This window comes from Carcharhinus amblyrhynchos, chromosome 11 (genome assembly GCF_965287045.1).
Source record: "Carcharhinus amblyrhynchos chromosome 11, sCarAmb.v2.hapA, whole genome shotgun sequence".
Lineage (NCBI taxonomy): Eukaryota > Metazoa > Chordata > Chondrichthyes > Carcharhiniformes > Carcharhinidae > Carcharhinus > Carcharhinus amblyrhynchos.
Genome location: NC_137334.1, coordinates 45,486,206 through 45,509,990, shown reverse-complemented (window position 1 = coordinate 45,509,990; position 23,785 = coordinate 45,486,206). Strand labels below are relative to the sequence as shown.

At 41.5% G+C, this 23,785-nt stretch overlaps 1 protein-coding gene across 2 annotated transcripts in view; it reads left to right on the top strand.

Annotated features, from left to right (window-relative positions):
• The window catches only part of LOC145350092 (mitogen-activated protein kinase kinase kinase 20-like), a 48,995-nt gene extending 27,039 nt beyond the window's left edge, over nt 1–21,956 (top strand). For both annotated transcript variants that reach the window (XM_080198981.1, XM_080198982.1), the window contains 4 exons: nt 4,221–4,337; nt 8,185–8,259; nt 10,459–10,603; nt 19,214–21,956. In XM_080198981.1, coding sequence (XP_080055107.1) covers nt 4,221–4,337; nt 8,185–8,259; nt 10,459–10,603; nt 19,214–20,064 — 1,188 coding nt within the window. In that variant the 3' untranslated portion in view covers nt 20,065–21,956. The remainder of the gene's footprint in view (nt 1–4,220; nt 4,338–8,184; nt 8,260–10,458; nt 10,604–19,213) is intronic.
• Nucleotides 21,957–23,785: the final 1,829 nt, after the last annotated feature.

Here is a 23,785-nt window from a genome sequence, read left to right as displayed (position 1 = left end):
TCAGCAAGCATATTTTCGCACACAGGGTAGTGGAAAATTAGACTTCTTTCCCAAAAGGTTATGTTGTCAGTTGAAATTTTCAAGTGTTGAGATTAATGGAGTTTTGTTAGGTAAGGTTATCAAAGGATACAAGAGAAGAGCAAATAAGTAGGTAAATAGAATTGAAGTACAGATCACTCATCATCTAATAATGGGAGAAGCTTGAGGATCTGGAAACCCTACTCCTGTTCTTATATTTCCATATTTCTATGGAAGTATTTTACTGTGAGCTCAGTGACAAAAGAGGTCACTGGCTGCCTGAATGATTATTCTCCCTGAGATAAGGCAGAATTTAACCACATTGAATTGAACAACAATGGTGTTCATAATAACAAAATAAACAAAATACTGCGGTTGCTGGAATCTGAAATAAGAGCAGGTCTGGCAGCATCTCAGACAAATAGTCAGGCTTTTCCACTCTCAGATGCCCTGCTACGGCTGCCAGTGAGAACAGAGAATTAAAGTTAATGTTAATTTATTAGTTACAAGTAGGCTTATATTAACACTGCAATCACCTAGTCGCCACACTCTGGTGCCAGCTTGGGTACACTGAAAGAATTTACCATGGCCAATGCACATCTTTGGACTCTGAGAGGAAACTGGAGCACCCAGAGGAAATCCACGCAGACCCGAGGAGAATGTGCAAACTCCACACACACACTGACCAAGCCAGGTTTCGAATCTGGGTCCTTGACGCTCTGAGGCAGCATTGCAACCACTGTGCCACCCCAATTTGATGCTCAGCTAAATCTCCATTTACAGCCCCAGAGAATCGCAGCCACAGGCAAGGTCGCAGAATTCCAGTCCACGTTTCGAGTCCTTTTGACTCTTCATCAGAACTAAATAGAGCAAGAAATTTTAGTTCTGTTGAAAAGATAGATGAGTGAAAATGTTAGTAGTATTAGTAAGCTGTTCATCAGCTAGTGTTGTGAGGGTATCCTGTTTTTGTGCTTTTCCTTATTGTCAGACCATGCCTCTTTACAACCTTGGCTCAGTTGATAGAAACTCTGGTGTCTGAATCATAAAGTTCCAGGTTCAAATCCCTCTCCTTGAGTACAAAGCAGATCTACGTCAATACTCCAGTGCAGGACTAAAGACTGCTGCATAGAGGTGCCATTTTTCAGATGGGGCAAGAAGTCAAGGTCCTGTCTGCCTACCAGGTGGATGTAAAGGATGCCATGACACTATTTCAGAGAAGAGGAGGCAATCACTGTCAGTGTTTAGACCAATAATTTGTCCCTCAGTCAATTCCAGTAAGATACAGATGATCAGGTTATTATTTTATTGTTGTGTGTGGAAGTTTACTGTGTTCAAATTAGCTGTTGTGTCTCTTACATTATTATGATAGTGACCACATTTCAAAGTCACGTCATTGGCTGTAAACTATTTTGAGACGTACACTGATCATGAAAAGAGTTATGTGAAAAGCAATTTTTTTTTGATTGACATCAACAGTTCACTGTTTGGGGTGTTGTGTGAGTAAAGGCAGACCTTTTCACTGTTCTTTCGCAGCCTGGTATCAATTTGCTGTTCACAAAGTAACAATTTCACAAATCCAGAAGAGACTATGTTCTATAGCTGCAGGCATGAAGTTGAAAACAAAGTTTTAGCAAATGGGACTGATATAAATCAATGCAGAAAATGATGCCACGCACTGAAAATAAAGAGAATAAAAGGGGCATTCATGAAAGGTGTTGCTTGTGTGGTATATGGTGTATTGTTGCAAGTTTGGATGTATAGTTAGCTGGGGAACATTGTTTACTGTAACAAATTGTTGACATGCCACAAAAAACATGCACAAAGATGTGATTTGTGTATCAGATTTTAGTTAGTGAAATGTGTGCATTTTGGTTATAATGAGTTTTAAACGGTTGACTGAGAGAATAGATGCACAGAGGTGTTCTTTTATGAGTTGGCACCTTTCATATTTTTAAATTTTATCCAGTGTAAAATCTCTGCTTTAATGTGGGGAATGCCTATTCCCACCAAGGCTGCAAGTCATCAGACAGATTAAAACAACTTTTCTGGGGAAGGTGGGGGGAAGGGAATCGAGAGTTCCACTTACACAATGCACACAGTGCTGCCAACAGCGAACAAACAGAAATCATCTGGGGCTAACAAAGGACTTGTCACCTTGTCATGCCTCCCTTACAGATAATGCAATTCCTATGTACATCATGAATAAGCATTGAAAGGGAAAGATTTGTGCCCCTTCTGTCCACAAATGCATTTGTAAGTTAAGCGTGCAAAACACAGCGAAAATATCTCCATGTGTCAGAGCACATGGATGAAAATCAATTCTTTCTGGTAAAAACATTAGGATACCTTTTTAGATTTGTAGGATAGTGAAACTTTTTTTTAAATTTCACATTTTAAAATTAGAAATGTTGGTGCAAGAAAATAAAAAATGAATTTGTATGGGTTTAACAAAATCAATAATATAGAAATGGAAAAGATTTTCCCAGATGGGAAGACTGTTGCAGCTGTTAAGTCTCTGTAATGGTTTATGCTAGTCATTGAAATAAAATTGAGAAAGATACAAATGATGAAATCATACAGCACTGGGTGAAAGCTTTTGTCCACTCCTGCTTGTGTCAGCTCTCTGAAATAATAGACATTACAGCTAGTTACATAACCATTTGTAAGGAAAACAAAAGTGTGTATCAAAAATCTGTTAATGGCTCATTGTAGTGAGTAACTGCATTACTTGATATGGTACTCAACCTTCGAGATCAGAGAGTCAAGTTTTGCTCCCTGGTCTGAGCAGACTTGCTAATCTCTGAGTGACATCAGGATCTCACAAATCACCTCTGTGCCCCCTGACTTCAGGAGAAAAGAAAATTAGCCAGGATCATTTCCACTGTCCCCTACTGGAAGCAGTGTATCTGGTCACCATTAGGATTGAACCAGGGTACAACACCCTCCCAGCCAAATAATCACCAAGATTCAGCATCTGAGTTAATTTGTGAAAAACAGTCATTTAGTGAGTTTATGAGATAGTAGTGGAAGATTAAAGACATCAGTAGAAACCAGTCTCAGCGCTAGCCATTGCAGTCTGCAGAATAAGGAAATCCTTTTTCAAGTAAATTACCAGCTACTACAATAAAGCCAAATATTGAAATATGTTTTTTGAATGAGACTGAAATATATTTATTTCACAGTTTTGTAGCATCTGGAAAAAGGCTGATTTTGAAAATAGATTTAGCTGTTGTCTGTTTCTAGATCGACATGTTTCATTTTACTTGCTTCTTTGGGGAAATCGAATCACCAGTCTATTTGAAAGTACAGCAATAGCTACTGAGCTATTCTGATAGAATAACTATATTATTAATATTAAGCAGTTTCTCCATATATTTGAAGCAAATGTAATGCTTGTCTGGCAGTTTAGTATGTGAGGAATATTTTTGCAATCATCAGAATGTTAATTAATGTAACAACTCGATTTATATATCACTCTATTAAAGAGCTAATCCCGGGAGTCAACTTTTTTTAAACGCAACATACTTGTATGTCTGTAGCAGCCTCTAGGCTGTGCTGTTGAATCACCTTCCCCCTGGTGAATAACATTTTGTAGATTTCCACTACTGGAACAAAATTAATTACAACAAATAAAGAATTTCTGAATAATTTCAAGTATGGCTCTTTACACATCCTCAACCACATTGTTAAAAGATTTAATTTGAACTTTAAATTATTGGGAAATTATGTTTGCCCATGCTTTTAGGTGAGAGATTTGTAATAATTAATGCATGCAGTTCTGTGTAACCATTCCACCACATCTTTATTAATGAGAAAAGGGAAACAATATGTTCCTAACTAAATTTCTGTTTGTAAAATGTAGCAACGTTATATTTGGTTAAACCAAAAATAGTTTTGAAATCTTAGAAATATCTGGGAAGTCATCTTAATGGTAACAAACATAATTATTTCAGTTTAGAAGTGTTTGTTTATTCAACTACAATGAGTGGTGTTTTTGAATTGCATATCAGACCAACCCTATTCTGACCAAGATCTGTTACCTGGTTTCAGTTCTAATGTCGCTTGTCCTTGGGCTTTTGAAAGAAAATACAGTTGACATTTATATATGTCAAAATCTGACAGTAAAATAGATGTAAAACTTGTCTTTGATGAGATGACATGCTCATGTATACCCTGTTACAACGTGTTTCTGTTCTTGTCAGGATTCTAAATGGAAAATGTATGTGGAAGTGGATGGTGATGATGTGGCATTGACCTACATCAAGGATGTAACTTTCAATGCTAATCGGCAGGATACAGATGTAATTAAAATGACCAAGGTAACGATGTTTGGGCACACATTTTGTGTAAATTCATTCATACTGAACATTTAAGCCAATGCGTTTTAGCAGTTTTATACATTAAGATGGATGTTATGTTGTCAGCAGGGTAGAGTCGCATTTAGAAGAGTTAGAATTTTCTGCAATTTATTTTGACCCACATTCTCCATATTATTATGTGCAGAGCTTGGTGGTAGAATTGTAACTTATTACTGGAGATATAAATGAAATAATATGCAGCTTGCATTTATTCCTTTTTGTTATGTCAGCTCCCAAGTGTTAGTGCATCAGAGCGATGATGCATCTGCTTAACTGTACCGCACAAAACATGATTGTAGATTATTAGTGAAACTGATTATACCAGTGGCAGCAATCCAGACTCCAAGACAGTAGATTGTGTGGGTGAAAGCCCATTCTAGAACACAGTCAGAGGTGTCCTGTTCCAGAGAATGTAGAAGGTCCCATGAAGGAGGGCAGACAAGATATCCTGATGTTCTGGTCAACATTTAGTCCTCAAGCGCAGCAAAGAACAGATAAAAATTGATCTCATTTATTTGTCTTAACTGCTTACAGAACAACAGTGACCTGGGATAATTAATTGGCAATGAAGTATCTTGAGACGTAAATTAAGGCTTTTTTACAATAATACTGCACCATAATTCCACGTGTGCATTATGGTGGAAATTGAATAGAATTACAACATTGGTCCAACCTATTTGTGTCGGCAGTTATTTCCATGACAGCGACAGTCTTCATTTCATGTGGCTGCCTTGTTTCCAGATCCCTTTCCTTCAGCTATCTCACCATTGATTAACAATTGACATGAGGCTAGATTTTACAGGCCATCCTGGACCCTAGTTAAGAAGTTGGATTGGGAGTACATCCACTATCCCTGTAGGTGACCTGCAGCAATTTAATGCTGAGAGCAACGTTAATTGCATTAACCCGAGACCTCAGTGGAAATCCAACATTAAAGAGCTGACAGCCAATCGGATTGGCTGGTCGCTCCGTTGTCCCAACAGGAGGTGTGGCCACTGCTGGGACTACAGGCAGTCCCATTCCATCAAGGAGCCCGAGTAAATCCAGGATCTTAGCAAGATGGGAGTCAGGGGGTTAGCAGGCCAGTTTGAAGAAGCCAGAAGGGAGGATTCAAGGGGAGGGATGACCTTTCAATGGACTCTGACAGGAGGACTGATATCCCCCTGGTTGGCACCAACCTGATTGTTTGGGTGCCATTTAAATATGGATATTGGAGCCTGTGAGGTGACGGGAGGCAGACCACTTCTTCCCTGTACCACCGAAATTCAATACCCCATTCACAGATCCATTTTTAATAAAGTAAACAGCACAAGATCTGTGCAACTGCCCCACTTTAAAGTTTAAAGTTTGTTAGTGTCACAAGTAGGCTTACATTAACAATGCAATGAAGGTACTTGGAAAATCCTGTAGTCGTTACAGTCCAGCACCAATTCAGGTACACAGAGGGAGAATTTAGCATGGCTAATGCACCTAACCAGCATATCTTTCAGACTACTGGGGGAAACTGGAGCACCCAGAGGGAACCTATACAGACATAGGGAGAGCGTGCAGACTCCGCACAGACAGTGTTCCAAGCAGGGAATCGAACCCAGGTCCCTGGCGCTGTGAGACAGCAGTGCTAACCACTGTGCCCTCTCCAGCCTAAGTCACTCTAACTCCTGCTGCTGGGCGTTGTAGCTAGGATGAAAAATTCCACCCTTTACTTTGTTCTTAATGCAACAATTTAAGTGTAATTTATATTTCCTGTTGATTACTTCCTGCTTTGCAGTCTGCACATCTCAGTCAAGATTCTTCAATCTGAAGGGTTGAAGGATATTCTTGCAGTTTTGCCAGTTCACAATCGCCCACTGATCTCCTGTAGCAGGAGCTGCACCTTTAGACAGACACTATATGACTGGATGTCTCCACCAACAAGCTTGTTGAAAATCCGTGGGCAGCTGTTCTGTCACCAGACACAGCAAAATCCAGACCTGTCTTAGAAAGAGATCACTTCATTCTTGAAGACTTCAGAGGGTTCATCCCCACATTAAGTCACCTTAGGATCAATCCCACTTTCCTGTTCTTCCTGCATATTCCTACGGCAGATGTTACTCACTTTGAAAAGAATTCGGCCTGAATTTCTCACCTGTCGAGCATATGCACCTGGTGCAGCCTGCACACCCAGCTGCATTCGGCCCTGGGGCACCATTTCATGCTGGTTGTTCAATTGATGGCTATTCAGCATGAAATATGCACTTGAAAGGTGGAGTGCTGCCCAGGGAGGGAGGGAAGGAAAAGTGCTGGCACTGGGAAAGCGGAGAGGGCGGGCACTGGGTCAGGGGAGAGGGTGGGCGCTGGGGGAGGGGAGAGGGCGGGTTCTGGGGGAGGGGAGACGGCAGGCATTGGGGGAGGGGAGAGGGCGGGCATTGGGGGAGGGGAGAGGGCGGGCACTGGGAGAGAGGAGAGGGCAGGCGCTGGGAAAGGAGAGAGAGGCGGGTGCTGGGGGAGAGGGGAGAAAGCGGGCGCTGGGTAAGGGAAGAGGGCTGGCGCTGGGTAAGGGGAGAGGGCTGGCACTGGGAAAGGGGGGAGGGCGGGTGCTGAGGGAGTGGAGAGGGCGGGCGCTGGGGAAGGGGAGAGGGCGGGCGCTGGGGGAAGGGGAGAGGGCGGGTGCTGCGAGTGGGGAGAGGGCAGGCACTGGGAGTGGGGAGAGGATGGGCGCTGGGAGGGGGTGGGAGGGGGAGAGGGTGGGCGCTGGGTATGGGGAGAGGAGAGGGCGGGCGCTGGGAGTGGGGAGAGGGCGGGCGCTGGGAGAAGGGAGAGGGCGGGCACTGGGAGAGGGGAGGATGTGGATTGGCATTTCCAATGTGCTCCTTCAGGGAGACAGCCACTGCGGAGCTGACTCCAGGAGCTGCTGACCCAGGAAAAATAAATATCGATGTCAAAACAATGCTACGGATGTCTAGGCAGCTCAATCACACACAGACTTCAATTCTCGAGCATATTAGTTTATCTGAGCCCCCTAACTTTCATCCTGCCCTGGATCAAGGTTGAAGTTAAAATGTAAAGTCTGCCTGGCCAGTCATCACACTCGCCAACTATAAAGGCAGATGGGCAATATATTAGCCCAGTCAATTGATGTTTAAATAATTTAAATTGGTTTCTTGATTTTTGGCAAGCATGATTCCAACTCTCTTGCGCCCACTCACCAAAATATTGGACGTAATGATGTCAGGACACGCACTTGATCTTCTCCTACGATTTCACATGCTTCTGGCCTAGGCACACAACTGAACTTTATAGGCAAACTCTGGCCAGGGACTTTGATTCAATAACTCCTTATAGAAGAAAATTCCATATTTGAACCACCCACTGTGTAAATAAATCTTTTCAAAGCTTCCCTTTAAGCTCATCTTGTAGGATACTAATATTTTGCATCATATTCATCCTAAACAAGTAACCAGGTTGCGTGGAAAATCCCATCCAATGGCTTTTGTTTTGTTTGGTTACTATCCAGCAATGGACATTACAGTTTGTATTAAAAACCTCTGCAAAGATTAAGCATTGTGGTCAGGGAAACAAGTGGAAATAGTGTACATGATTCTAATGCAATAACTGGTCTAGAACTTTCCACTTCTAAAAACTTCCACATTGAATATTTAATGTTTTGAAATAGATTGCATATTTACAGTCATAAACATTTACAGTCACATCAACATCTGATACTCAATGAAACGGAGTGTGAGCTTCATTGGCCTTTAAATGTGGAGGGAAGATCATTTAACAAAGTTCATATCCTATAAAACATTGCAACATTTGTTCTGTTTTGTAGCCTCCCTACCTGATGGAGAAGTGGATTGTGGGGATTAGTGAGGACCAGATTGTCGAATGTATTGTTACATACGAAGTGAGTCATGAAATTATTTTAATTAAAATGCTTATAAGCTCCACATATGCTGCATGTGAAGTTTTAGATTGAAACATGGTGCTTTGAGACTAGTTTGAAAAGCCGGAAGAGGTTAATTCTGATGTGACTTTGGCAACCTTCAAATAATTTCATTCTCCCTGCCACCATCTTTTAAAATGACTCTTGGCCGTTCCAGCCCTCCCATCAATCCCAGGTTATTAGACTTCTGCAGCCAAAGTGGCTGACAAACCCAGCAATTTCAAGCATTTACCAGTGCAATTCTGAAACTAACTGCAGGGAGGTACATAGAATGAGTTCAAGTTGAGCCCTCCAATTTTCTTCCTCTTCCATAGGTAAAACCTCACTTTTGTATCAGGTTGCTGCAAAACTATAAGTTTCAAAGCAGGGCCATGTTAGAGTGAAAGTAACAGTAACTAAAATGTATAGGTTATTTAATCATAAAAGCAAACTTATTTCCATGTGAAGAGTCTGTAATGAGCAGTTTAGTTCTAACCCAACAATAATCATTATTCATACAAATTCAGGCCTTCAGCATTTTGTTGTGTTAGTCCCTTCCCTGCCTTAGTTGCAAATGTATTTACCTAGTACTCAACCAATGCCATATTTAACATGCCATCTCGCACCATCGCAAAATGATGTTTTCATCAAACATTCCTTCCCTAGTCATAGCTCTGCATTTTGGAGGATCCATTCCTTCCTCAGACACCCTGGTCCATTCTTCTACCCCCACCATCTGTTCTCCCTCCCCACGCAAGCTACCATTTTATTCCTACGTGAGTGTTTAGAACCCCAAACACTCTTGCGGGACAAGCCATCATTTTCTAAATACTTCCTCCAATTTAGTAACTTAATGTTCTGTATTTTCTCTATGTCAGGGAGACCGAATGCACTTTAGGAAGCCATTTGCTGATCACTTCCATTTAACTCACACAAGGTCATCAGGCAGAGTGGAGGGTGTAAGGTGGGGGCAGGAGGAGAGGGGTGCTCCAGTACTGTCCAATCAACTAATTTAGTAATTGCCCATTCTGACAACTACTGCACTAAGAGTTAGTGTTGCTGTGATATCAGTGTTTACAATCCATGTCCTACTGAACCCCCAAAAGAGCTCAATCCCATAATATTTGAACATTTGCAGCTTTGATAACCTTCACCCATGCCTCAACTCATCTGTTGCTGATTTCAAGATTTAGCTATTCCAATGCTTTTCTGATTGGCCTCCCCATCCAGCACACCTCCATCAACTTTAGTCATTCACCAATCATTTCTATCCTTGTTGATTTCCATTAACCCCTCCAATCTTCACACACTCATTCTCACATTTAAATCATTCCTCATTCCTCCCCACCGCTGCATCCTGCTCCCCCACTGTAAACCACAACACCCTCCCCAACTCCCAAATTACCCATTCCTCTGATTCTGGCCTTTGAAGGTATCTCTCTCCCTTTGCTTCACCATTGGCAGCCATACCTTCAGTTAGTGAGACCCTGCCCTAAACATTCCCGCTTCATCAATGCTCTCTTCTCTTTTACAACACTTATAAAGCCCACCTCTGACTTCTTAATAAATCCTCCTTCGGCCTAGCCCTTATTTGTCTGAACATGTCTCATTCTACCCTAAAGATACAAATAATCATTGGGCTAGAATTTTGGATATCTAGGCTCGTGTTACCTAGATTTGCGTCTTCTGGATAGTAATTTGGGCAGTTATTTTTCTTAAGTTCTGTTTCCCTTTCCTTGGGGATTGTATGAAATATCTCTTTTCTTAATTTTGCCCAGTTCTGCAAGAAAATAAATTTGCAAAATATCAACTACGAGGTCTCAAAATCCCTAGATCATGGTGTCATGAGAAGTTTCTTGGATATTTGATTTCAAATAACTTCTGCGCTGATCATTTTGCTTCTGGATATGCAAAACTACATAATTATTTAGTGGAAGAAATTAATGTTCCCTGATTGCAGAGTCCATACATCGTGTATGTATTTCTGTGTTAAACCAGCAATCCGAAGTTTGGCTGTAGTGGGAATTATATCTCAGTATGAGACATTTTCTTCAGGGGAAGTGGAAAAATGTTTATTGTTGGGCTTAAGTCTACTAGAAAAGATGTCAAAGTAAATGTAAACTCATGGTCATTGTGCCAAAGGAGAATCTAAAAGATTTTCTATTGAATCTTATTCAACAGAATGATGTCAGAACTCCGAAAATGACCAAGCACCAGCACACTGTTACACTGAATACATTGCACACTGAAGTGAAGGAGGTGGTGCTTGTCATCCAAACCATGACAGCAAACACAGAAAAAAAGTTTCAGAGCAAGTGCCAATCAAGTAAGTCATTTAAATTATTAAACTGTACTTGTTAAAATGGAAGGAAATCCAACAATATTGTAGTGCAAATGTTTTTGCTGACACTAATCCAGATGAAAATAAACAAGGCTGGAAAGTGTTTCTGCACAAACATAAGGGATAAATTAGTTGTGATGCCCCCATTGTTGATGCTGGCATTCACATGCTAGGAACTTCCTCAGGAATGTGCTTGATTTTTCTGCATAATTAAAGAAAAGGCCTTGCAGATGGATTTTGCTAATCTGCCAAAGTTACGTAGAACATAAAATATAGAAGCAGGAACAACATGCTGAATTCCCTTCAGAAGAACCTTCCAAACCCACAATCTAGAAAGAAGATGACTTTTGACACATGGGAACACCACTACTTACAAGTTCTCCTCTAAACCTCACACCATCCTTTGGATGTACCTGTACCATATAGTATGCATTGGTACAAGAAGATAGATCACCACCACTTTCATAGAATTATCATAGTATCCCTACAGTGTAGAAGAGGCCATTTGGCCCATCGAGCCTGTCGCATCTCTCAGACTCAGGACCTTACCCAGTGCCTCTTCTCTGCCCTATCCCTGAAACCCTACACATTTACCATGGCTAATCCATCTAACTTACACATCTTTGGACTGTGGGAGGAAACCCACACAGACACAGGAAGAACGTGCAAACTCCAGAAGGACAGTTACCCATGGCCGGATTGAACCCCGGTCCCTGGAGCTGTGAAGCAGCAGTGCTAACCACCGTGCCATCCATTAGGAATTAGACAATCAGGAATGGGTGATAAATGCTGACCTTTCCAACAAAGCTCATATTCTATGAATTAATTTTTTAAAAACCGAGCAAACTTTCTTTGAATTGCCTCCAATGCAAGTATACCCTTTCTTCAATAAACAAAAGTTGTACTGAATGATTGCCCAATTTTCCGAGCTTGCTTTACATAAGAGGAATTGTTTAGCAGAGGTATTGGAAAGCTGTTGAATCCCAGGGGATTTGTATCTCAGGAGAAAGCCAAAGGAGGGAAAAGAAAAATTAATTTATCATTAATGTAAGTTATCTATGCTCATAAAAATTTCCTCCAATATTATAAAGATAATTAAGTTAGTACTATCAGCAGCACTGACAAGACAGCTATTTTTTACACATGTAAACTGGTGCTATACCGCTGATAAGCCAAGTAGACTAACAAGGCCCCAGATTTGATTCCCAGACTGTCTTGCTGATTTCAGAGCAGCAGTGGAGCCTAAACAGAAGGTGTTGGACTTACAGTGATCACAGTAATTCACAAATATCAATACATGGCATTTAAACTGGTGCCAACTGCCATTTGAATTTTGAAACAAGCAAAATCCTTCCAAGGATGAGCTTTTATTCTGAATAATTTAAATTTGTTCTTGTTGTGTCTTATTTTTAACCTCGAATTGCCACTCAGCACTATGTGACAGGAGAGCAGTAATTCCTCTGTCAATACTTTGTACAGCATCTTAGTTGTCACAAGTCAGTAACGGAAGTTTTTATTCGCACATGAAATTACTCAGCTTTTTTTCTCGTAAAGAATCATTCCTGGGATCAAACATCAGTGTGCATTATAGGTTTATGATCATATCAGTGAGATGTTGTGAACATTATGTGCCAGCACATTATAGTGTTGACATTTTATGGCAGAAATCAAAACAACATTAACAAAGTGACAAATGTTTTTAACATAATGCCTCCTCTGTAGAATTTTCTTAGACCCAGACTGTTAATACTCTCAGGATGGTATGATGTTTGTATAAAGCAGTTTTATTTTTGTGTTTGGTGATGGAAATTACTGTTCCAAAGTGCTTATTGTATTTTATATAGTTGTTCAAAATCTATAATTTTTTTAAAAACTTCATGAGGAGAGAAGAAATTTGCAGGAGTAACCATGGCTTAATCTTTGTTTAAAAAAAAGTAAAGTTGCAGTTTATACAATATGAATAATCTGTTCAAATCTAATTCTCAGCAGCGAAATCTTAATGAATTAACTTATAAACAACCATTCTTTGTTTATCCATTGACTACTGGTTCCAGATTGCTATGATTGTGGTATTTTTAAAAGATAACCTTGCAGACCACAGAAGTACAAACAAGAGTTTTATTAGAAAGATGTTTACTCTCCAGGCTGTGAGGATAGACTGCCTGTTTGCCCACACAAATGACTGATGGACAACATCAATATGTTACATGATCAGACTCCCTAAAGTGACCTGGTTCCAATCAGCAACAAACATGTATACACAGCACTTTCCTCTCCATTTACAGCAGTGTTCCTGCAATGAAATCCAATCTAACATTAACAATCAAAGTTTACAATATGAACAATTAATGAACACAACAGTCAATAGATTAGATGTTTCGGAGAATGTCACTTTCTGTGTGGTTGTCGGCGAACCGCAGGCATCAGCTTTCCATGTTGACTGCAACTTCTGGTATTTTTGGTTGAATTTGGGACATCATCCGTGTTTGTCTCAACTGGAATCGGCATAGGATTTGAAAATTTACTCAGTATTGAAATGTCCTCAGCTGACGTACTGTCTTCCACAGTTTGTTCTGATATTGCCAGGTTCTCAGTTATGTTCAGGTCTACACTTGGCACAATTTGTTGTGCACTTTCAGTTGACTCATTCTAGTTGCTAGAAGTTGATCAGCATGTCTTCTCTATGCTACATCATTCCAAGTTTGAGGTGTAGGAGAATGGTCCTGTTGTCACAGGTGGTATAGTTTATTGCCAATACTTCCTGACCTTTCTGAAGAACAGGACGTTTAGTCTTGTTCAGACTTCGTATAACCTGACCTCCCAGTTTCTTCTCAATGTCTTAGATGGCTTCAACAAATCAAACTTGTCCTGCAGTTACAGGAGTGTTAAGAAATATACTGACAATTTATCACGGGTAATGCTGGAGAGCATTGGGTTGTTGAAAAGGTTATATTCCTCTATATGATCAGGAATTGACTTAATCACTTAGACAATGGTCCTTGGTTGCGAGTTTCTTTAATGAACGTTCTGTTGTTTGAACAAACTTCTCAGCTAGCCCATTTGTGACAGGGTGATGAGGAGCAGCTTGGATGTATTGGATTCCATTTGTAAATTCTTGCAAAATGAACTGTGGCCCATTGTCACTTGCAACTTGTTCAGGGCAACCAAATCTTGCAAAAATCTCGCCCCATCTTACTATTGTTCTCGTTGAGGACGTGGTCTTCATAATGGTGACTTCAGGCCACTTTGAGTGTGTGTCTGTCGCAAAGAAAAATATTCTTCTTTCTAATGGTCTGGCATAATCAGTATGAACTCTTTGCAGTGGCCCTTCTGGCCATTCCCATGGGTGCAATGGCGTTAGTGGAGGAAAAGTTTGGACTTTTGCATGAGCCAAACACACACTCGCTTTCACCTTCATTTCGCCACTAAAAATAACTTCTGATTATCTCCTTCATTCTTGCTATCCCACAGTGACCTTCATGAAGTTGGTTTAGGAAACATTTCCTTAACAATGGTGAAGTGATGATCCTCATTCCCCAGAGGAGGCAATCAGTCGATACGGATAGTTTCAGTCTTCAGTTAACGTATGGTTTCAACTCTGGGTTTGTGCCCATGGTCTTGCCACAATGTACCATGTCTATAACTTTTGACAGTATTGGATTATTTCTGATATATTTCTTAACACTCAAGTTATTAACTTCTTCAAATAGAAAATATTACCACTTGAACTATTCATTGTTGAGTCATTAAGTAAAGACAATCCAGAGAGTCCATCAGCATTCCCATAGAGACTTATTGATGATATCTTATAGTGTATGTATGTGCTGACAACAGCAAAACCCATCTCTGCATCTGGCTCACTACTAGCAATAGAATACTGGTGTGCAGCCCCAGTATCATTGTCAATAGTCAAAGATCCATTCGTAAAATAAACTTCCTTCCATTTAGGTATTGGTAAAAACATTTGATCCTAAAAATTATGCCTAGAGCTCCCTCTCTATCTGTGGATAGTTCATTTCTGCTTTATTCAGGGATCTTGATGAAAATGCTATTGTCTTCTTTTCACCATTGGACATTATGTGAGAAATCATTGCCCTGACCCCATAATGTGATATATCACAAGCCAGTTGCAAGGGTAACTTGAGGTCAAAGTGCGTTGATACTTCTGATTTTAATACCTCCCTAGGTTGCATGAAGGCCTTTTCGCACTGATCCACCCATTTTCATCCCTTGTTTTGACACAAAAGTTGTGTGAAGGCTAAAGGATAGTTGCTAGATTAGGGACAAACCTTCCATAAAAGTTTACTAAGTCCAAAAGCAATTAAAGCTGATTAACATTTTGAGGTGTCGGTGCCTCAGTTATGACTTTTACTGTCAAAAGCATTTGTGCAGTCCGACTTCATCTATGACATGTTCCAGGTATTCAATAGAATATTTGAAGAATTTACATTTATCCTTCTGTACTCTGTACTCATGGTTGTCAAATAGGAGGCAGAGAGTGGGGGTCAATGGGTGCTATTCGGATTGGCGGTTGGTGACTAGTGGAGTGCCCCAGGGGTCGGTGCTGGGGCCTCAGCTATTTACCATTTATATAGATGATCTGGAGGAGGGAACCGAGTGTATGGTGTCGAAATTTGCTGATGACACCAAGATTGGTGGAACGGCAAATTGCGCGGAGGGTGTGGAGAGTCTACAGAAGGATCTAGATAGGCTAGGCGAATGGGCCAGGAAATGGCAAATGGAATTTAATGTTGGCAAGTGCGAGGTGGTCCACTTTGGTAGGAATAATGGTAGGAAGGATTATTACTTACATGGCGAAAAACTGCAGCAGGTGACGGTGCAGAGGGACCTCGGGGTCCTTGTGCATGAGTCGCAAAAACGCAGCTTGCAGGTGCAGCAGGTGGTCAGGAAGGCAAATGGGATGCTGGCCTTCATAGCGAGGGGGATTGAATATAAAAGTAGGGAGGTCTTGCTGTAGCTGTATAGGGCATTGGTGAGGCCGCAGCTGGAGTACTGTGTGCAGTTTTGGGCGCCGTACTTACGCAAGGATATTTTGGCCTTGGAGGGAGTGCAGAGGAGGTTTACTAGGCTGATGCCAGAGTTGAGGGGGTTGAGCTATGAGGAGAGGCTGAATAAACTAGGCTTGTACTCGTTAGAGTTTAGAAGAATGAGGGGAGATCTCATTGAGATGTATAAGATGATGAATGGGATGGATAGGATAGAGGTGGAGAGACTCTTCCCGCTCAGAAAGGACAGTAGGACTAGGGGGCACAGCCTCAAGATAAAGGGGGGGGGGGGCGGTTTAGAACGAGTTGAGGAAGAATTTCTTCACTCAAAGGGTGGTGAATCTCTGGAATTCTCTGCCCGTTGAAGTGGTGGAGGCTACCTCACTAAATATTTTTAAGAAGCGGGTTGATGGGTTTTTGATAAGAGAGGGAATTAAGGGTTATGGGGAGAGGGCGGGAATGTGGAACTGAGCCACGACAGATCAGCCATGATCTTATTGAATGGTGGGGCAGGCTCGAAGGACTAGATGGCCTACTCCTGCTCCTATTTCTTGTGTTCTTATGTTCTTATAACCCATAACCTTCTAGTCTCTGGAGTGTAAATTGTAATTTTGAAGATGCTCTTCTTCATTCTTTCCAGTAACTAAGGTATCATCTAAGTAGCACTGGACTCTTTCTAGTCTGCTTAGAATTTGATCCATGGCATGTTGCAAAACAGAAGCCTTTTAATTCTGAATAACCCCTTATGTATCATAGTACATTGTTATGAATCTGGATCCACATCTATTTGGAGATGAATTTGATTAAAGTCAACTTTACTGACAAACTGGCCTTCAGCCAGCCCAGTAAACGTATCAGTTAAAGGCATAGGGTACTGCCCTGTATCCAGTACAGGATGGATAGTGACATTAAAATTGCCATGTATGTGTAATGAACCAGTTTTCTTCATCACGGGTACTGTCAGCGTGGCCCAATCACTTACATTCATGGATTCAAGGACCCCCATCTTGATCAGCTTCTCTATTCTGCTTCAGCTTTATACCTGATGGCTATGGCAGTGACCTAGCCTTTAAACATCTTGTTTAACTTTCATCCTTTGTCTTTAGCTTGACTGAGATCTCCGTCATGCTTCCCAGTTCTCCATTAAAGATAATGGCATGTTTAAAATTTTCAGTATTCGGACTCTGACGTACAAAGAACAGTACAGCTTTCGACTTTCCACACCTGCACCAATTATGTTGTCCTACCTAGATCAACTGCTTATATTCCTCTATTCCCTGTTTGTTCATATGCCTATCAAGATAAGTCTTAAATGTGGCTAACATAACTGACTCAACCACCTCACTTGGCAATGCATTCCATGCCCCCACCACTACCCTCTGTGTAAAAAAACTTCCCCCGCACATCTTCACTGAACCTTTCCCCCCTTATCTTGAACTCATGCCCCCTTGTAATTGTCATTTCTGCCCTGGGGAAAAGCTTCCAACTGTTCACCCTATCTATACTTTCATAATTTTATACACTTCTGTCAGGTCACCCTTCAGCCTCTGTCTTTCCAAGGAGAACAATCCCAGTTTATTCAATCATGAGATTGACCTTAGTACAGTTTAGCTTGATTCTCTCCAGCCACATTCTCCCCATTAAGGCTGATTATTTACCTATGATGACATGCAGGGACATAAGAATAGAAGAACATAAGAAGTAGGAGCAGGAGTAGGCTATCTAGCCCTTCGAGGCTGCCCTGCCATTTAATAAGATCATGGCTGATCTGAATTCCCCTGTCTATCAGAAATCTATCTACCCATGACTTAAATATATTCAGCGAGGTAGCCTCCACCACTTCAACGGACAGAGAATTCCAGAGATTCGCCACCCTTTGAGTGAAGAAGTTCCTCCTCAACTCCGTTCTAAACTGCCCCCCCCCTTATTTTGAGGCTGTGCCCTCTAGTTCTGCTATCCTTTCTAAGCGGGAAGAATCAGTCTACCTCTACCCTATCTAGCCCCTTCATTATCTTGTCAGTCTCTATAAAATCCCCCCTCAGCGTTCTAAACTCTAACGAGTACAAACCCAGTCTATTCAATCTCTCTTCATAAGCTAACCCCCTCATCTCCGGTATCAGTCCAGTGAACCTTCTCTGTACTCCCTGCAAGGCCAATATATCCTTTCGCAAATGCGGGGACCAAAACTGAACTCAGTACTCCAGTTGCGGCCTCACCAGTGCCCTGTACAGTTGCAGCAAGACCTCCCCTCGCTATAAAGGCCAACATTCCATTTGTCTTCTTGATCACCTGCTGCACATGCAGACTGGGTTTTTGCGATTCGTGCACAAGGACCCCCAGGTCCCTCTGCACCGTAGCATGCTGCAGCTTTTCGTCTTTTAAATAATAATCCCTCCTACTATTATTTCTGCCAAAGTGGATAACCTCACATTTGCTAATGTTATACTCCATCTGCTAGGTCCTCGCCCATTCACCGAGCCTCTCCAGATCTCTCTTCAGACTTTCCGCACCTTCCATGCAATTTGCTTTTCCACTCATCTTCGTGTCATCAGCAAATTTTGTTACCCTACACTCAGCCCCCTCCTCCAGATCGTCTGTGTAAATGGTAAACAGTTGAGACCCCAGCACTGATCCCTGCGGCACTCCACTAGTCACCAACTGCCAACCAGAAAAGCACCCATTGATTTCAACTCTCTGCTTCCCATTAGACAATCAATCCTCAATCCACGCTAACACCTTACCCCCAACTCCATGCGCCCTAACCTTCTGCAGCAACCTTTTGTGAGGCACCTTATCAAACGCCTTCTGGAAATCTGAAAACATCACATCCACGGATTCCCCTCTACCGCACTAGTCACATCCTCGTAGGAATCCAATAAATTCGTTAAAACGACGTCCCCTTCATGAATCCGTGACAAGTCTGCGGTCTGTCCATTTACACTAATACACCGCCTCAATGGAACCACTTTTCTGGTATAGTTTTTAGCATTATCTTTGAAGGTTTTATAATGATATGTTGTAGTTTATCTTGGTAAACAGTTTCTGGTACCAGCGAGAGGCTGCCCTAGTGTCCATCTCCATTTCCACTGGTTGTCCGTACAGTAAAGGAGTGACCCAGTAATGGTTTGTTGCACTGGCAATGGTCAGTACATCTATTGACAGTTTGTCATCTGACTGTGACTCTGGTCCTTTTTTATGCCCATGGATCTTTTTCCCTCTATTTGTCTGTTTGCCTGTGCAAACAATCAATACGTCATGTGATCAGGCTCTTAGCGTGACCTTGCTCCAACTAGGAATAAACAAGAATACACAAGAATGATCAGGAGTTCTTGAATGAGCAGATGGCAATGATGACCACAGGGATTAAAGGGGTAGGAAGTGCATAAATAGCCAAACATGTATACAATTGTTTCTTGATCATCTTGCCATGATTTTTAGAAGGCAGATTTGCTTTTTTGAATAAGTAGGCTTGATAAATGAAGCAAATTACAATAAATACAAATATTTTTCTTTGCAAAACTGTTATCTTTAAAATGATTGATGTCAGATGCTGAATTAACAATATCTTTGTGCCTATTTTGTATTGTAGATATTCGTCAACAGTGGTTCAATGATTTAAAGTTGCGCAAAATATCTACAAGTGACTCTCCACAATATTCTACAATTTTACCTAACCATGGCACTTCCAGTTCCATAATGCTACCTCAGTTTTTAACGTTATTTGCTAATCATGATACTTATGCTGCTGTTGTAAGACGAGTACAGAGTCCAAGCAGACTTCACATCACTACTACTGCTACAACTCACTATAGACGAAGTTCCAGCCCATCACCTACAACAGCAGGGTTAAGCAGTCGCCTTTCTACCGTACATCTGAGCTCGGAGGGGAGCAGCTTATCAAGCACAACCTCAAACAGCTTTTTGGAAAAAGACCGTATTACCAGTAGACAAAGCAGTGGCTATCAGAGTAATGATTCCAATGATGCCTTCTTTAATAATCCTGAGGGATTAAACCACCCTAGTAGAAAAGGAGTTAGTCCAATATTCATGCATGGTAGTAGAATTGGAGACAAGGAGAAGGAATATGGCAGGGAGAGAAGCAAAAGCACACCTTTCAGACGTAACTCGGGGTGTCAGTCATCAGAAAAAAGGTTTACTCCATCAACTCGTTTTCACCATGCCAAATCATGGGGTCCTGACAGAAACCCACAAAAGCGATTTCAGCAACATTCAGACACAGCTAATAGCGCAGTTTCAGAGATGTCAGCCACTAGGGCTATCAGTGCAAAGGACATGGGTGAGGAGAGGCAAAGCAAACTGAATGAAGGAGATTGGATTAAAGTTGAACGGCACAGAAAGCCTCAGAAAAATGACTCTTCTAAAGTATCTAGAGGTAGAGGAAGAGGACGAGGAGCAGGAGGACGCAGCCGACTGTTCTGACAGAGCTTCACAGAAAATCATTTCTGTTTGTGTTAACTGAAATGGCATTTCTATTTGCACACTTTTTAAAATCTGCAATATTTTGAGCAGATTGATATGATCCGCGAATGAGAGAGGACAACTGATTTGACAAAAATTGCGAGTATTTGAAAGAATCATAAGCCTTTCACTGAGCCAATGTATATTATTGGATTGAAACTCAGTGTTAAGCAAAAGGATTCAGGGTTAATTTGTAGGACACTGTACCCCATATAACTAGCAGTACGCTGGCACAGGTTTCAATGGGTGTCGGCAATTCTTAGGTAATTTACCAATATGAGTCTATTAGAGAAAGGGAGTGAAGAGACAATCCGTGTGTAGGCTGCTGCTGGTGGGTATATGTGAGTTGAAACTTGTGTAGAGGGAGGGAGAGACACTCCCACACACATGAATATACACACTGCCTTGACAATGTATGATTATAAACATGAATATCTCAACCTTGACTGTTTTGCTTTCCAATGCCATGGATTAAGTCAGTTTATGAAGAATCAGAAACCCATTGTGGACATCCTACCAAGGCATATTATTTGAAACTCAGGGATAGAAGGCAAATTATTGACCTGATTAGAAAATTGCCTGACTGGTAAGAGACAGAGTAGAGAATATGGTCAGCATGTAATCAGTGGTATCCCACAAGGATCCGTGTTGGGATTTCAATTGTTTACATATTTGTTAATGACATAGATGATGGAATAGAAAGCTACATATCCAAGTTTCCTGATGATGCAGGGATGGGACATTGTAAGCTTTGTAAATGGAGGCAATAAATTACAGAGACTTTGAATGGGCAAAACTCAGGGCAAATGGATTTCAATGTAAGCAAGTATGAGTTGACCCTAAAAAGAGAACTTTATAAATGTAAAAAAACAAAATGTCCAAAGAGACATGCAAGAGGTGTCTATGTACACAGGTCTTTGAAAATGTCATGAACAAATACAGAAAGTAATGAAAAGGCTCATGGAACATTGGCCTTTCTGTCTAGAGAGCTAGAATACAAAAGTCTTGAAGTTACACTACAGACAGACGAAGACCTAGTTAGACCACACCTAGAATAATGTGTGCAGTTCCTCATCACATAGAATTTCATAAAACCCCTACAGTACAGAAAGAGGCCATTCGGCCCATTGAATCTGTACCAACAATAATCCCACCCAAACTGTAACCCTATTCCTATTTACCCTGCTAATCCCCCTGACACTAGGGTCAATTTGGCATGACCAATCAACCTAAGCATGCACATGTTTGGACTGTGGGAGGAAACTGATGCACTTGGAGGAAACACATGCAGACACAGGGAGAACATGCAAACTCCACACAGACAAGTGACCCAAGGCTAGAATTGAACCTGGGTCCCTGGTGCTGTGAGGCAGCAGTGCTAACCACTGTGTCACCTTAATAACACCACGAGGCTTTCACCTCTCTGTCTTAGGGAAAATCTTTCAGCATTAGAGGACAATGCAACGTGGGTTTACCAGAATGATACCTGAACTTCAAGGGTTAAATTACAAAGAGAAATTACACAAACCAGGGTTGTATTCCTTGGAATGTAGACTGTTAAGAGGTGGTTTGATTGAAGTTTACGAGATTAAGGGGAATAATTGGGTAGATAAAGAAAAACTATTTGCATTGGGTGAGGAGTCCAGCACTAGGAGGTATAATCTTAAAAATTACAGCCAGAAATTTCAAGAGTGAAATTAGGAAACTCTCCTTTATGGGAAGAGTGGTAAAGGTTTGCAACACTCTTCTGAAACCAGCAATTGATTTTATTAATTTTAAATCTGAGATTGATAGATTTTTGGTATTAAGGAATATGGGACGATGACAGGTAATGGAGTTGGGTCACAGGAAAACATAGAACATAGAACATAGAACATTACAGCGCAGAACAGGCCCTTCGGCCCACGATGTTGCGCCGACCAGTTACAAAAACAATGACCCACTAGCCTATACCAATCCCTTTTCGTCCATAAACCTATCCAGAGATCTCTTAAACGCCCCCAAACTAGACGCATTTACAACTGCAGCAGGCAGGGCATTCCAATCCCTCACCACCCGCTGGGTAAAGAACCTACCCCTGACATCCGTCCTGTAGCTACCCCCCCTTAATTTAAAGCCATGCCCCCTCGTGCTAGCTTTCTCCATCCGAGGAAAAAGGCTATCACTATCCACCCTATCTAAACCTCTAATCATCTTATATGTTTCAATAAGATCCCCTCTTAGCCGCCTTCTTTCCAACGAAAACAACCCTAAATCCCTCAGTCTCTCCTCATAGGACCTCCCCACCATACCAGGCAACATCCTAGTAAACCTCCTCTGCACCCTCTCCAACGCCTCCACATCCTTCTTGTAATGCGGGGACCAGAACTGCACACAGTACTCCAAGTGCGGCCGCACTAGAGTAGTGTACAGTTGCAACATTACACTGCGACTCCTAAATTCAATCCCCCTACCAATAAACGCCAAGACACCGTACGCCTTCTTAACTACCTTATCTACTTGATTCCCAACTTTCAGGGATCTATGTACACACACACCTAGATCCCTCTGTTCATCCACACTATTCAAAGTCCTCCCGTTAGCCCTATACTCGACACATCTGTTGCTCCTACCAAAGTGAATTACCTCACACTTCTCCGCATTAAATTCCATCCGCCACCTCTCGGCCCAGCTCTGCAACCTATCTAAGTCTCCCTGCAGACTATGACACCCTTCCTCACAATCTACCACACCTCCAATTTTGGTGTCATCAGCAAATTTACTAATCCACCCAACTATACCCTCATCCAGATCATTAATAAAAATTACAAACAACAGTGGCCCCAAAACAGATCCCTGAGGCACACCACTCGTAACTGTACTCCATGATGAATATTTACCATCCACCACCACCCTCTGTCTCCTATCTGATAGCCAATTCCTGATCCAACTTCCTAGATTACCCACAATCCCATACATCTGCATTTTCTGCAGAAGCCTACCATGGTGAACATAGATCTCTTAAATGGCAGAACTGGTTTGAGGGGCTATTATTCAAATGTTTTTATGTATCATGTTTGCAAATTTGATCCATATTTGATTTGTAAATATCTGACAATGTATTTTTCATTGCTAGGTCTTGTGTAGCATTAAGAGGGTCCCCTATCTTTTTGGACACAAAATTCTGTTCATATACTAAATGCAATGTATGCTCAATGCTTCAATTCTTTTTGCCATGATTTGGCAGTAAAAGTCATCCTAAATAATGTTTTATTTAACACATTAACTTTATAAATTTAGATCCTGGATATTCTTAGAAGTGAACGGAAGTGAACCTGCTGCCTCACAGCGCCAGGAATACAGGTTGAATTCCAGCCTTGATTGACTGTCTGTCCTCACTGTGTCTGTCTAGGTTTCCTCTAGGTGCCCCAGTTTCATAGAATAGAATCATAGAATCATAGAACCCTACAGTGCAGCAAGAGGCCCTTCGGCCCATCGAGTCTGCACTGAACACAATCCCACCCAGGCCCTACACCAATATTTCTACATATTTTACCCACTAATCCCTCTAACCTACGCATCCCAGGACACTAAGGAGCAATTTCTTAGCATGGCCAATCAACCTAACCCGCACATCATGTGGGAGGAAACCGGAGTAAACCCATACAGACACGAGGAGAATGTGCAAACTCCACACAGACAG